This window comes from Microtus pennsylvanicus, chromosome 2 (assembly GCF_037038515.1).
Source record: "Microtus pennsylvanicus isolate mMicPen1 chromosome 2, mMicPen1.hap1, whole genome shotgun sequence".
Taxonomy (NCBI): domain Eukaryota; kingdom Metazoa; phylum Chordata; class Mammalia; order Rodentia; family Cricetidae; genus Microtus; species Microtus pennsylvanicus.
Window position 1 is genome coordinate 9,497,818 of NC_134580.1, and position 14,520 is coordinate 9,512,337.

Below are 14,520 nucleotides of genomic sequence, written 5' to 3' on the forward strand. Positions count from 1 at the left end.
GGTGCGGATCAGTGGTAGGGTACTTTCTTAGGATGTGGGGGGCCTTGGGTTTAATCTACAGCACCCAGGGGGAGGTAGCCACAGAGGCAACCATAACATCTAAGCAGGCCCCCCGACCTTCAGTTCCATCCCCTGCCTGGTCACAGTTCCAGGAACCTGGCATCAACTAGGTCATGATGTTACTTGGTATGCAGTTGGCCCTGGATAAGGAGTATGGTTTTACAGGGACCCAAGGAGCTTCTGCTGACTGGCATTCCTTAAATGCTGACCCCCCAAACAGACACACCCAGCCTCACTCCCCTGTGTGTCCATGCCCTCTCGCTGCCCTGCGGCTACCCTCCCCTCTATATCCTTTCTAAGTATCCTTAGAAAGTCTAAGCGTCTAAAGCCTTCCTTGCTCCCTCATCCCAAGGCCCTGAGTATCTCTTTTCCACTATCTCTTTGCAATGAGCCTGCCTGCTACCCTTTCTGAACCACTTTGTTCACTCCACGGGTACGCACTGGGGGTCTCCTGTGTCTCTGAAAAGAGCAAGTGAAGAAGGAAGCTATAAAAAGAGGCATAGACAGCCCTTTGGGCTCTATGACTTGTGATGAAAATCTACATACAAGCAAGCACTAACTATGACATATGTGGACGTATTTTATAAATCCAGTACCCAAAGTGACTCATTTAGCCTTCACAACGCTCCTTGGAGACAGACCATCCCTGTCTTACTGAGGTGTGGACACCTCAAAGATGGCATCCCCAAACTTAGATAGCTAATAAATGCTACAGCCAGATTCCAGTCCAAGCCCCGTGACTCCACCTGCCTCCTAATAGCCTCAAGTACCTCCAAGCACCAAGGAGGAGGGAACTAATGGTTTTTATAGAAAGAAGCCAGGGAAGGTGATACCGAGGAGGAGACTTTGAACTGGGTTTTTGAGAGATGAGTAGAAGTTTGCTGAGAGAAAGAGAACAGGAAAGGCATGCTAGTAAGGAAGCTAAGTATGGCATGAGATGATACATCCCAGGAGGCCGACTTGCCAGGGCAAGAAAACATGGAGGCCAAAAGGCAGGATGCTGGACCCGGTGAAGGCCAAATGACACAAGGCCCTGTATATCTGGCAGGGTTCTGGAGTCTGGTCCTAAAGTCATGGAGAGCTCTTAGGGGACTTTGAGCTGGGCAGGGACCCCCGCTTCCTTCCCTTCCTCATGCTGCTAAACCACCTGGACACCAGGGCTACATTCGTGAAGCCCTGCACCCTGTGTGCTGGTCCCCCCACCCAGCTTCCCTGCATCCTTCCATCTCCATCCCTTCCCCCTTACTGAGCCTCTGTGCTCTGTGTTCTGCAGGGGCCGTCAGGGCCTCGAGTATCTTCCCGATCCTGAGTGTGATCCTGCTCTTCATGGGTGGCCTCTGCATCGCAGCAAGCGAGTTTTACAAGACACGCCACAACATCATCCTGAGCGCTGGCATCTTCTTCGTGTCTGCAGGTAAGGCAGGGACGTGCACTGAGAGGATGGGGGTATGGTATCTCCTGCTCGGGCTACAGGCTGTGTCCCAGGGCAATGAGCTAGGACTCGAGTGCACAGACCCCCGTCTCTATGCCCAATGTCCTATCTTCCTCCGACCGCTTGAGGAAAAGGCTGACACCCTGGTAACATCAGGCCCACTTCTTTTGCCCTCTGACCTCCTAGCACAAGCAAACTGAGGAAGAGGCAGAGGAAGAAGTACCAAGGGACACACCCTTTCCCATTCTATCCTGCATGATGCCCAGCTGCACAATGGAAGCCAAGGAAGACTGCCCTACACCGTCCCAGCCAGTGGAGCAGGCAGGCCCCACATCTTAGCTGTTCCATGATGTCACATGACCTATCACAAGGACTTCAGATGTCCAAGGAACAACAAAAATTGTATCATACGCCATTTAATAAATCTGTCTGCCCCCTAAGAGCGCTGACCTTGTCCCAGGTCATTCTCTTTCAAGAACATTCACCTGTGTTCCTTCATCCAGTCCTCTCCGGGGTCTTGTAGGAGTAAGGTCTTGCCTTAGCCCCAGTTTGCTGATTGGAAAACTCAGACTGTGGCCACTGTGTCTAAAGACTTCGGCCCCTCTTGCCATTCCAGTTGTGGACTGAGCATGGTGTTTAACACCCCCCCACACACACCCTATGTCCCCATCTGCAGCCTGTTTGCGGAGCACTGGATAGGGAAAGCCGTTGTGAGTACTCAGCTAACTGTATAAATTGCTGCCACTACCTCATGCTTCATAAGATCCCTCTGCCTGCCCATATTTGCCAACACTGGTCCCTCCCCTCTGGGCTTTATGAACAGTCAGCATGATGAGATATTGAGGCGGGGCCAGCAAGATGGCTCAGTGGGGAAAGAAGCATTCCACCAAGCCTTATGACATGAGTTTCATTCCTGGGACTCAACTCAATAGTAGGAGAGAACCAACTCCCAAAAGGTATCTGACCTCCACACCCAGGTCATGGTCCACTCATACCCAAATAAAGAAAGAAACAAAGTTTAAAACTCAAAATCATAATAGGGAGCTTCCAGGTCTACCCTCCTCAGGTTCATCGTATTCATAGAAACTAAAGATCAAGCCCTGCCCTTGCCTCTCATCCCCCTAGCATCTCTCCTTTCTGACCACTTCTCCCCCCCCCCCCCCCGCAGGTCTGAGTAACATCATCGGAATCATCGTGTATATATCAGCCAATGCTGGAGACCCCTCCAAGAGTGACTCAAAAAAGAACAGCTACTCCTACGGCTGGTCCTTCTACTTCGGGGCCCTGTCCTTCATCATCGCCGAGATGGTCGGGGTGCTGGCCGTGCACATGTTTATCGACCGCCACAAACAGCTGCGGGCCACGGCCCGCGCCACCGACTACCTCCAGGCCTCCGCCATCACCCGCATCCCCAGCTACCGCTACCGCTACCAGCGCCGCAGCCGCTCCAGCTCGCGCTCCACCGAGCCCTCTCACTCCAGGGACGCCTCGCCCGTGGGCGTGAAGGGCTTCAACACCCTGCCGTCCACGGAGATCTCCATGTATACCCTCAGTAGGGACCCCCTGAAGGCTGCCACCACGCCCACCGCCACCTACAACTCGGACAGGGATAACAGCTTTCTCCAGGTCCACAACTGTATCCAGAAGGACAGCAAGGACTCTCTCCACGCCAACACAGCCAACCGCCGGACCACGCCCGTATGAAGACCGTGGAACCGGGGGACCTGGGAGGCTTGGCCCGCGGGCGGGGGAGGGACCGCAGCAGCCACGGGGAAACCTTCCACACGCAAAAAAGCAAACAAACAAACAAGCAAACAAACAAAAAACAAAAAACAACAAAAAAAGAGAAAAACATAGCAAGTAAATTTTAAAAAAAGAACAAAATACAAGAGGAACAAAATCAAAACCACAGGCTATGCGGGGAAAAATATAACCGAGGGAAGACAAACTTTAAACAAAGCAAGAGGGATAAAATTAAAATAGAAAATAAATCTAAAAGAAAATGCATGATTTCCCATGTACCATTATTTTAACATTTAATAAAAACCAATTTAAATGAAAAAATAAAAGGGAACCAAGATAATGTAAAGAAAAAAAAGACAAAAAAACAAAAAAAATGAAGAAAGCAAGAGAGTATTTATTAGGGTTTATGTTGCCTTTGTTTTTGTTTCTGTTTTGTTTTAACTGCAGGGAGAGTTTTAAAATAAAACCACATTCTTTTCCCTTTAACCCCAGAGGGCCCTGCCTCCCGGGGAGAGTAAGGGTAGAGACTCAGGGCCCCCGGGGCCAGGGGAGCAATGGTCACTGCCAAGCCCCTGGATCCCTGGCTGGGCCCTGGGATGCTGGGGAAGTTCAATGGCTCTGCAGCCAGCTCTACTCAGCATCAATGGGACAGTTGCAGGCCTCCAGGTGACCCAAGCCCTTGGTCCGCCCCTGTCCGTTAGGTGCCTGGAGGTGGTGCACTTGGGGCCACCCAGCCCCAGGTTCCCAGTCCTTAATGGTCCTTAACCCACTGTGATGACTTCCTAGGCCTTGGGGAAAGGGAAGGAGAAGGGATGACTGCTGGCGGCTCACAGAGAAGCCAGATCCCTGGGATCCTCAGGGGGAGCTTTTGGGGGGTCAGTAACCTGAGCTCCTGTCCTTGGAGGCAGGAGACCCCACCCCCAGGGGATATAGAGCAGCCGTCCCTCCTCACCCCTCACCTCAGGGCCATTAGATGACCCTGGGGCGATGGTGGACCCCCACACTCACAGGCCCCCAGCCGCCTGGAAAGGGGGCTCTTTGACCCTTTGGGGGTCTGTGGACTCACTGATGCCCCTCTGGGGACTCAGTGAGTCCAACAACGACATTGCAAAAAGGTTTCTTTTTACAAAAGAAAAAGGAAAACAAGTGGTGATTTTTTTTAATAAAAAAACCACAGACTATAAATAAATGTAAATATATAATAAGTGAATTTACTTGCAAGAAAAATCAAGTAGTATTTTTTTCTTTTAATTCTTTTCCAGCTTTAAACTGTGAAAACAAAAATCGGGGTGGGGAGGGGGACTTAAAATTTAGCAGGGAACTTGTAAAGTCAAAACAGAAAACAAATATAGAAATCCATTAAAAACAAACAAATAAAACCCATTGGGAGAGATGTGAGCTGGGCACAGAGCCAGAGAGAAGGGAGAAAGGGCCTACCATCTTCCTGGGGACTGCAGAAGAGGTCTCTTCTTGCCTGCAGGGAGGTGCTGCTGACGGAGAGGGGAGGCACCCCTGCCCCCATCCCACCCACAGTCACACCCACAACCCCTGTCCCCTAGGCTCAGTGCTGCAGCCACCACTCCTGTCCCCACGACAACTCTTCCCATCCAACACACAGCCGGGGGTGTGGCTGGAGGCAGCTGACCTATGCCCTCCAAAGCCATGGAAACCAGCCCAACAACTCCATCACTGGCCTTTGTGCTCCTGTGTGCCCCCCCCACTGTACCTTGCATACACGTGAACACACTCGAACACATGAGCACACCACATTCTCGTACCTGGAAGGGCTCCCATCTGTATTCTAGACTTCATTGCTGTGTGGCCTCTCTGGGCCTTGGTGTCTCACTGTCAATTCATGGACAGACTGGCTTTAACAACAAAGGTCCATTCTTAATTTGCATGTGACTTTTAAGATCTGCCACCAGCCCAATCCAGTGGAAAATGGCCAGGAGCAATCAATGCAGTTCTGATGACATTGAGAGCATTCCTAAATCTCTCTCTCTCTCTCTCTCTCTCTCTCTCTCTCTCTCTCTCTCTCACATACACACACACACACACACACACACACACACACCATGTGCCTCCTCACTGTGTTCCCCAGCCCCCAACCCCACATCCAGTGTCAAAGCAAAAATTAATGTATGTTATGGGAGCAACTATCCTGCCATGAAGACAGGGAGACACACTGTCCCCAAAACTCATTTGCCTTCCCTTTTTGAATGCTATAACCCCAGTCATAGTGAGTGGGGAGGCTTCTTTGAAAGACGGGTCCCCTGCTGTCTTTGGGGTCAGTGGAAAAGCAGGTCTTCTGGGGTAAAAGATCTCCCTGTGTGGAAATTGCTTGCAGGACACTCTCCCAGGCAAATGTCAGCTTGCACCCCAGAGTGAATTGGGGGAGCACTCAGGTTTACCCTTCTCCTTCCCCAAAGAGGTAAGGGCCAGGACAACGAGAACAGGCTAACCATTTCCTAGTAGCCTTGGGGAGAGGCTACCACCTACCCCGAGTGTGAGCTCTGCTCCTCTCGCATCAACCAGACTCCTGCTTGGCTTTGCTATGCTGGCAGCGGCCTGCTCTGAGTGTTCTCTGCTGAAACTCTCTGGAATTGGGAGGCATGCTGAGGAAGGCTTCTATGGCTTCCTGTCTTGTGTCTGGAAGAGGAACATTCTCCTCCCAGGTCCGCACAAGGCTAGTCTAGCCCAGAAGTTCAGGAAAGGCCTTTGGCCCCATGGCTCAGATCTGCAGGCTAGTTAATATGCAGGGAGGTCAGAACACCTTCCAAACTGGGCAAAAATAGCACCTTATCCTTCCTCGCTCAGCCCTGCCCAAGACCCAGCTGATTCCAGACCACCCCAGATCAAGGCCTAGAGACACAGGAAAGGGCCATACATGTTTGCTCCTCTCTGCGGAGGAACTGTGGTCCCAGCTCCCTGAGCTCTGGCCAAGTATTTGAGCAGCAATCAAACTTCTTCCCAGGCAGTGAGACCTGGGGTCAGGCCACCCAAGGACTTGTGGGTGAGAGGTAATATCAGCATGACTGACCAAGAAAGGGCTAGAGGGCCTGGAGGGAAGGGGCAATGCTTCCTGTGATGACTGACAGCTCATACCCAGCTCTGGTCAATTCAAGAAACCAATATCCCATTTTATTTTCTTGGTGGGTCCTTTTTTTTTTCCAGACTGTTAACAGAAAAAAATTTTAAAAAGAAGAAACCTAAAAACAAAACAAAACGACAAAAAAACAAAATCCTGGTACATGAAATAAAGATTTTTTTTTATAGCTTGGTCCTCACTTCCATGAATTCCTTTCTTTGCTTTCCCAACTCTGGCATCCCATTTAAAGCAGGTTCTCAGAGTTGCTGAGAACTCCCAGAGTTGAGCAAAAGTAGACACAGACGACATGCAGTAAAGCGTCCCAACTTCCAAAGTCAGGAATCCCTCTCGTCAGCATTCCTTCGTGACAATTCCATGCCTCCTGTGACCGGGAGCTTGCCCCCTCATATGTGGCGGAGGCCAGTGCCAAGCAGCTCTCTGGCAAGTCCCTGCTGTCACTGTCAGTCCTTTCCCTTCACGCCCCAGCAACTCTGGTCCCTCCTCACATGACTGCGCCCCCATTTTTGAAAGCAGAGCTTATACCATCCTTGAGCTCTCTCCCCTCTCAACAAGCCAGCCCCCACTCACTAGCCCACTGCCCCTTTCCTTGTCTGTGCAATAGACAGACAGGATGCTGGGCTCTGAAGGCTTCCTACAGGCTAGAATCTTCAGAGGGCGCCAGGAGCTGCCACAAGAATGGGGTGGGTCTTGTAGGAGACTCTCACTTGACAAAGTGGAAGAGATAAGAAGGTTTGATCTTGACCTTGGAGAGAGGCCCCAAAGGGCAGCTGGTGACGGCCAAAACCAGCATTTAGCCCTGGCTGGTCTGCTCACGGAAGGAGGGCCTTTAACACCTCTACATGTGAATAGAATCTGTTTCATTGGGAACACCTCTAACATCAAAATCTGTGATGTTAGACAGGTTTAGAGGAAAGCAAGAGTGTCATATCAAATCAAGACTTAGAAAGCAAACCAAAAAACACTCATCTGGTGCACATCTGAAGTTTGGGGGCATTCTTTAACCATATCCCTTTTGCCCACTGCTGGGGACCAAACCCATTATCCCATGCATGCCAGCAAGCACTCTAGCAACTAAGCCACCTCCCGACCTGACCACCAGTTTGACCCACCTGCCTGTCACCTTTCTGAATCTGTTGCCCTTGACCTAGAAGGTAGATGGCTGTGCAGCGGAAAACAGAGCCGAGCTGGTTTATAGTGGAGTCATTAGCTTGCCGGCTGGAGCTCCAGCTACCTCACTCACTGACAGCCATTATCACCACAGACACATGAACACTCCTTTGTTAAAATGGGTGGCATTTGCTGGCCTGTTTTATTAGTATTATTGGAAGGAGACACAGACACACCATAAGCCCAGTTTTTACATGGTTCTGGGGATTCAAACTCAGGTCTTCATGTTTGCACAGCGAGGGTTTCACCCACTGAGCCATCTCTCAAGCCCTACCAGGTTATTTTAATATTTGCCTTTAGAAAGCTAAGACAAAGCAGGGAAAGGGGAAAGAAGTCACTGTAAACAAGCCACAGTCTGTCACCCAGCTCTGGGGACTATTGGGCTCCAGCTGCTATGGTCCCAATGCTGACACATAGCGAAATAGTGAATAGCAGTGGCTGAGACCACCAGGAGGCCTTTGTGAAGCAAACTATGGTCCAGTGTTAGAGGAGGGAGCTGAGCCAGAATCCCGCTCCCGGGACTGGTGAGGAAAAGGATGAAGTGAGAGCCACACCAACCCAAGAAGAGCAAGGTCCCACACTCAGAGGCCCAGAAAGGTCCATGGGAAGATCCACCATTCAGAATGGCCTGCTCAATTTAGCCCATAGGGGATATACTGTCAAACCTCAACCCCATAAATTCCAGGCTCTTTGGGGCTCACCCTGAATGAGCATGGGACCCCAAGGCAAGCTCACCGAAAGCGGCTCAGGGATTATAAACCAAATGCCAACAGCTACAAATCAAACTGAGAACCTGGTAACATGTCCTCTCCTGTCCTGACCATACAACTTCATGGTAAGGTTCACTGGGAGAAGTCTTACCCTGCCAGGTCCTGTACCTCAATAGCAGCCAACGTAGTCCTGACCATGGCTTCTCTACCCCCAGCCTTCCCCTCCCTCCAGCTCCCATCTCCACTCAACAGAAGCAGGAAACCTCTCACTGCGGGACACACACATGACCTCCTCAGAACAGCCACTTCTGAAAGCTCACCTTTTGGAGCACAGATGGAAGCTGGTTCTACAGGATCTTTCAGTCAGCAATTCAGAGAGCTAGTCTCCAAAGCGGATCCTACAACATGGTGGGGCCTCCATGTTGCAAGAGCATCTCCTTGGCCAGAAGTTTGTCCTCTTCTGCTCTAGACAGGACTAACGCAAAGACCCTGAGGGCCAGCCAAGGCCCCAGAAGGGCCCCTGACTAGCTAGTGGTAGCTGAGCCTATGTTTTCTTGTTTGTTTGCTTGCTTGTTTGTTTTATAAGACAGATTTTCCTGTTTTGTAAGACAGATTCTCCTGCAGCCCAGGCTGGCCTTGAACACCCTATGTAACCAAGGATCATCTTGAACTTTTGATCTTTCTGCCTACCTCCCAAGTATACCACCACCATGTTTGTGTGGTTTGCAAGCTGGTGCAGGGGCTTCATGTATGCTAATCAGGAGCTCTACTGATGCAAACTATATCCCCAGCCTCCCTATGGCTTTTGAACAGAGATCCCAACACTACAAACCCAGCCTCAGGACTCTGGATCCAGTAGATCCAGTCAAGAGCTATAGAAATTTCTGGGAAGCCTGTTTCTTGTTGATGAAGCCCCCATTGGAGGCCAGAGAGAGAAAGTCATATTCTAGCAAACTGGCTTTTATCAGCCAAGGGCCCCAGCTTCTTGTCTCCTCAACCTACCCACTATCCCATGGAAAAGAGGTCTGAGGGACACCTCCCTCCTCCTTCATCTCCACACCGGACTGGTTCCTTTGCTGCACCCTTCCAACTACCAGACAGCATCTCTCAGTGCATCCATACAGTAGGGCAGAGTGTGCTGTCTCAAAGAGCATCAAGGCCAGCCTAACAAGGAGCATCCATTTGGAGCAGCTTCCAAGAGACAGGTAAAAAGCTGGCTGGTGCCCAGCTCCCTCCCTCCTGCTCCACTAGCACAGAGGTTCTGCATCTCCTGGCCAGCATGCAGACTTCTCTCTGCCAGTCACAGACAGGATTTGGCCCTGCCTACCACTGGCAGTCACAGATGCAAATCCAGTCCTCGGGTATTCAGCAGACTTACGCAGCTCCTGCAGTCCAAACATGTGCATCTCCTTCCCCCTCAGAAGGTGCCACACCCCCTTGGCAGCTTAATGTGGGCCCCTGTGGAAATGTTCACACCATAAACAAAGGCCAGGGAGTAGAGTTTCTTTTTAATGAAAAACCAGTTGCTAAACATTTACCTAAATATCACTGCCAAAATCCATAGGGGCATGTTTGCATATGGGCTCAGGTGTATATACCTTAGAGACACAACTATACCCCAAAGCATGTGTTCATGTGTGTGCATCCATGTATAAACTGCGCATGTACATCCTACACCTACACACACAAACTCGCACTTCTGGAATTTGACCCATTCATAGAAGCATGTTTGCTCAGTCTGCAAGACTTGATCTTGCTCCCATAATAGCAGAAACTTGCTGTGGCAAGGGGAGGAGGGAAGACTGGTATGAGACAGAGGGTGTGCCTGGCCCCTACTAATGATTCCCTGTGTTCCTCATCTCTGTGGCCCAGGTCACCTATACACTGATGTGTGGGAGCAGGCATAGAGACCTCACTATGTCACAGAGGTCAGGATCACAAGACAGACAGACAGACACACACTTTGCATTAAGGGTACATGTCTATGTGTGTAGTGCTCCTAAAATCTGTCAGGACAGAGAAGCGCAGCATGAAGGTAGATGGCTGGAACCTGTCTCTTAGTTTCTCCTCTCTCTCTCTCTCTCTCTCTTTCTCTCTCTCTGTCTCTATCTGTCTCTCTCTGTGTGTGTGTGTGTGTGTGTCTATGTGTCATTCCTCCTCTTTCTCAGCCTCCCTCTCCTGTGTTACCCAGTATTACCCAGAAGGATAGAACAGATACAGTAACACACATCGAAAGAGGATTTATTAGACCAGCTTACCCGGCACAGTCTATGTAGTTCAACAATGAGAAAGGCTGGGAAGCCAGTAAAAGACCAGTTCACGAGGCTTGGTGCCTCAGTAGTCCCAAGCTGATGACGAAGGCTTGGAGAATTCCTGGAGAGCTGCTGGTCTTCAGTCTACACTGGGCTGGGTATTAGGATACATGCCTTTAATCCCAGCACTCCAGGGGCAGAGGCAGGCGGAGCTCTGTGGCTTCAAGGTCAGCCTGGTCTGCTAAGACAGTTCTGGTTCCAGTCAGAGCTATACATTGAGATTCTGTCTAAAAACAAAACGAAACCCACTTCTCATTCAGCCCATAATAGAAGTGGGAGGAAGCTGGTTCTGGTCTCAGCAAACAGATGTAGAGCAGTGGTGGAGGCAGCTGTGACACCATAAAGAAATTCAAACTCGCAGCAAAATGCAAAGGCAAGGAGAAAAAAACAAAGCTGCTTCCCTCCTGTATCTGGGCTGCTGCATTTAGGGTGGGTCTCTCTACTCAAATAACCCTACAGAGAAAACCCCTCAGAGATGGACCAGCAGCGGATTTCTTAGTTGACTCCAGATGCAGTCAAGTGGACAACCAAGATCAGCTATCCTGCCTGACACACTGGAGTCTCCAGTGACTAGCACTGGAGTTGAGAGATGGGCAGGAGGGTGTGATACACACAGCAGTACTGGGCAGACGGAAGTGGTGATCAGGAGGGAGTGAACAGGGTAGGACTTGAATTAAACCATAGTTTCTCTCTCACCCAAAGGCATTCAGCAGCTCCCTGGTGCCCTAGCAGTGCAGCCTTCAAAGCTCCCCCTCCCCCGCCCCGTTGTTCTACCTCTTTTTTTCATGTCGGTGTTGCAGATCAAACCCAGAGCCTCATACATGCTAGGCAAGCACTACGTTCTCAGCCCATGTTTGGTTTGTTCTGGTTTTATTTTTAACACAACAGGATCTTCCTATATAGCTCAGACTGACTTTGGACCTGCCTTGCTTTCCCACATGTTGAGATTGCAATCATGTGACCCCATGTCCAGCCCTGTTGCCTGTTTTGTCTTAGTAAACTGGGATTTCTTGGGAAGTTAGAACAGGCCAAGCATTGTCAAACTATCTATTGCCATAGTTCCGGGAAGTGGACATTAGTGCCCCCTCTACAGAGACCAAAACTGAGGCTAAAGAGGCCCAGTGACAGGATGGTTAAAGGTGATTCTAGAACCTTTGTCAAAGTTCAGACCCAGCCGCTCCATATTCAAACAACATGGTGGCATGCATGTGCAATCCCGGCACTCGGGAAGCCGAAGCAGGGGGATTAAGAGTATGCTGCTGCCTGGCCTGGCTCCATGAGAGTGAGAAAAAGAACCCCTCTTTGGATGGGAGGAGCCGCCTGAATGTGAGACACAGAGAGAGTGAGCAGGGGCTTCAAAGGGTCATCGCCACAGCGCCATAGGCAGAGCAGTCAGTGGGGCTGGGGGGAAAGTGTGGTGTGCTCTAAACCTCTGGCCACCCAATGGGAGTTGAAGGAAGACAATCCAGATCAAAGCAGGGTGTGGGTGGCATGGAGGGCTCAAGGCAGGAGAGGGCATGGGCAGTAAGAGTGATAGCTGTGCAAGCATTAGGACCTGAAACCTCAGCATCCACACAAAAGCCTGGGTGAAAGGACAAGAGAAGTGGTCAACCGCTAAGGGCACTGCTCTCACAGAGGCCCAGAGTTCCATCCCCAGTACCCACATCAGGTGACTCACAACAACTGTAAGTCCAGCTCCAGGACATCAGGCTTTCCCTGTCCTCCACAAGCACCACACTCCTATGCACAAACCCATGTGCAGATAACTAAACAGCTACATGTGACTGCCCACGCACCTATAAACCCTATCACTGGGAGGGGTGTCGAGACAAGAGGATTGCTTGAGGTTTGTGGGTGGCCAGTCTAGCGCCAGGTTTGGTGAGAGATCCTGTCTCCAGGAAATGAGGCAGAGAGCAAAAGAGCGGGACACCCGAAGCCCTCCTCTGACCTCCATGCATGCACAAGAGTGCGCACCATCCCTCACACACACATGCATATACGCCATACACATATACCACACACACATATTCATGCACAATAAGTAAATAATAGAGCTAAACTTAAAAGAGCCATTGCTCGGGCTAAAGAGATGGCTCAGTGGTTAAGAGCACTGGCTGCTCTTCCAGAGGTCCTGAGTTCAATTCCAAGCACCCAGATGGTGGCTCAGAGAGCCATTGCTCACACCACAACAGAGAAAAACACCACGCAGCTTCTATGCAAACTCACCAAGCCATAGGCAAAGCCAGACGATGAGAGAGAGGGGCAGACACGCTCACATCCCATCCCTGCAGCTCACAGTTTCATTTAAAGTATTTCCTTGTGATTTATAATCGTCCATCTTCAATTCAACCTCTGCTCGCTTCTCTCTGCTGTTGGTAGAACAGCTCACAGCAAAAGACACATAAATCATAAGGTAGAAAACAAGCCGTAGAGAAGGAGAAAGGAAGCAACATGACAAAGGGTACACGCTTCCTAATATGAGAGACGAGCAGGGCAGAAGCACTACCACTCTGTAGCGTTCGCTGTCAAAGTTGACATTTCAGAGGTTTGGTTGAGCTTTCTGGTAAAGAGAGAAAACACAGAAAATAACCCCCCCACACACACACACAACCGTTTATATAAAAGTCAAGAGGAAACTATTCACAGTAACAAAAAACAAAACAAAGGAAGTCAAAGAGGGCCCCAGACAGCCATTGGGGTGGACACCTCAGAGTCTTTGCATCTCAGAGATCTGAGTCCTTGAGAAGCAGCAATTTCTTGGCTTTTGAAAATGCAGAAAAGAGTGGGAAGTGGAGAAGAAATGTCTGTCTGTGATCTAACACACAAACACATACAGAGAGAGAGTGAGGAAGAGAGAGAGAGGAAGAGAGCGCGCACACCCTGTGTGATGTCCTCACAGGACAGCCTCTCTGAGCCTTCCTTTCCCGTGGTTTAACAATCCTCACAGAACATTAGGAGCTGAGATGCTTAGAGGGGACACCAAAAGGGAAAGAAAGTTGCCACCTCAGTGCTTGGCACTGGGAACATGGCTCAGTATGTAGAGACCTTACCCAATGTACATGAGGCCCTGGACTGTATAAACAGGACATGATACCACACATCTGTGATACCAATAACCAGACGTTCAAGTTTATCTTCAGATATGTAAGACCCTATGGGGGGAGAGGGAGGGAGGGTGAGCAGGAGTGAGGGAAGGAGGAAAGCACAAGACTGCTGCACTGCCCCCTGTGCCAGGCACAGATTTCACCACAGCCAGTGTTTGTCCTAATAGCAATGTTACACAATAGCTCTTAATATTGCTCCCATTTTTAAAATGGAGTTCAGAGAGGCTAGGCTACATGTCCAGGTCATACAGCAAGAGAGTGGTGGCTCTGTAATAATAAACCAGGCAGGTCAGTGTCTCTGGAGATTACATCTTCACAGGACGCCAGCCTTCGTGGACCACAGGAGACCACACAGCTCCAGGAGTGGTCTCCTTGCCCCTTCGCTTGCCTTCATCTCTCAAGTCATGCCCGCTCATCTCTGCTTGATCTCAGCCCACAGCCCTTCCCTGCCTGGAGCCCAACTCCTGTGCTCCTGGCTGGCCCCTCTCCTGCCTCAGTTATCTCCTCTGGGGCTCATGAAGGCCAACAAATCTTCCACAGGAGAGTCCTTTAGAACCAATGACTTCTGCTAAAGGGACCAGCAAGTGGGTTAGCAGGGTGACAGTCAGAGATGGCCATGAAGGATGGCGCGGTCTCTGACCATTGGCCCCTGCTCAGCGCATGGCAAAGTCACTAATCTTAAGAAGTCAATAAAGGCAAAATGAATTAGTTGGGCTGAACTGTATTGAGTCTAATCAAACAACGTTTAATTGCAGGATGGATGAATGGATGGATGGATAGATGGATGGATAGATGGACAGAAACAGATGGACACACAGATGTCTGAGGGCATATTTGGTGTGGCCACATTTGGTATGGAATTTGGTGACTGCAGGTACAGAGA

The 14,520-nt window shown here is 50.2% G+C and overlaps 1 protein-coding gene and 1 long non-coding RNA gene across 3 annotated transcripts in view; one reads left to right on the plus strand and one right to left on the minus strand.

Moving 5' to 3' along the window:
• The window catches only part of Cacng2 (calcium voltage-gated channel auxiliary subunit gamma 2), a 127,002-nt gene extending 120,492 nt beyond the window's left edge, over positions 1–6,510 (plus strand). For both annotated transcript variants that reach the window (XM_075959991.1, XM_075959993.1), the window contains 2 exons: positions 1,334–1,474; positions 2,661–6,510. In XM_075959991.1, coding sequence (XP_075816106.1) covers positions 1,334–1,474; positions 2,661–3,196 — 677 coding nt within the window. In that variant the 3' untranslated portion in view covers positions 3,197–6,510. The remainder of the gene's footprint in view (positions 1–1,333; positions 1,475–2,660) is intronic.
• The window catches only part of LOC142843116 (uncharacterized), a 62,815-nt gene that overhangs the window by 33,789 nt on the left and 14,506 nt on the right, over positions 1–14,520 (minus strand). The window lies entirely within an intron of this gene.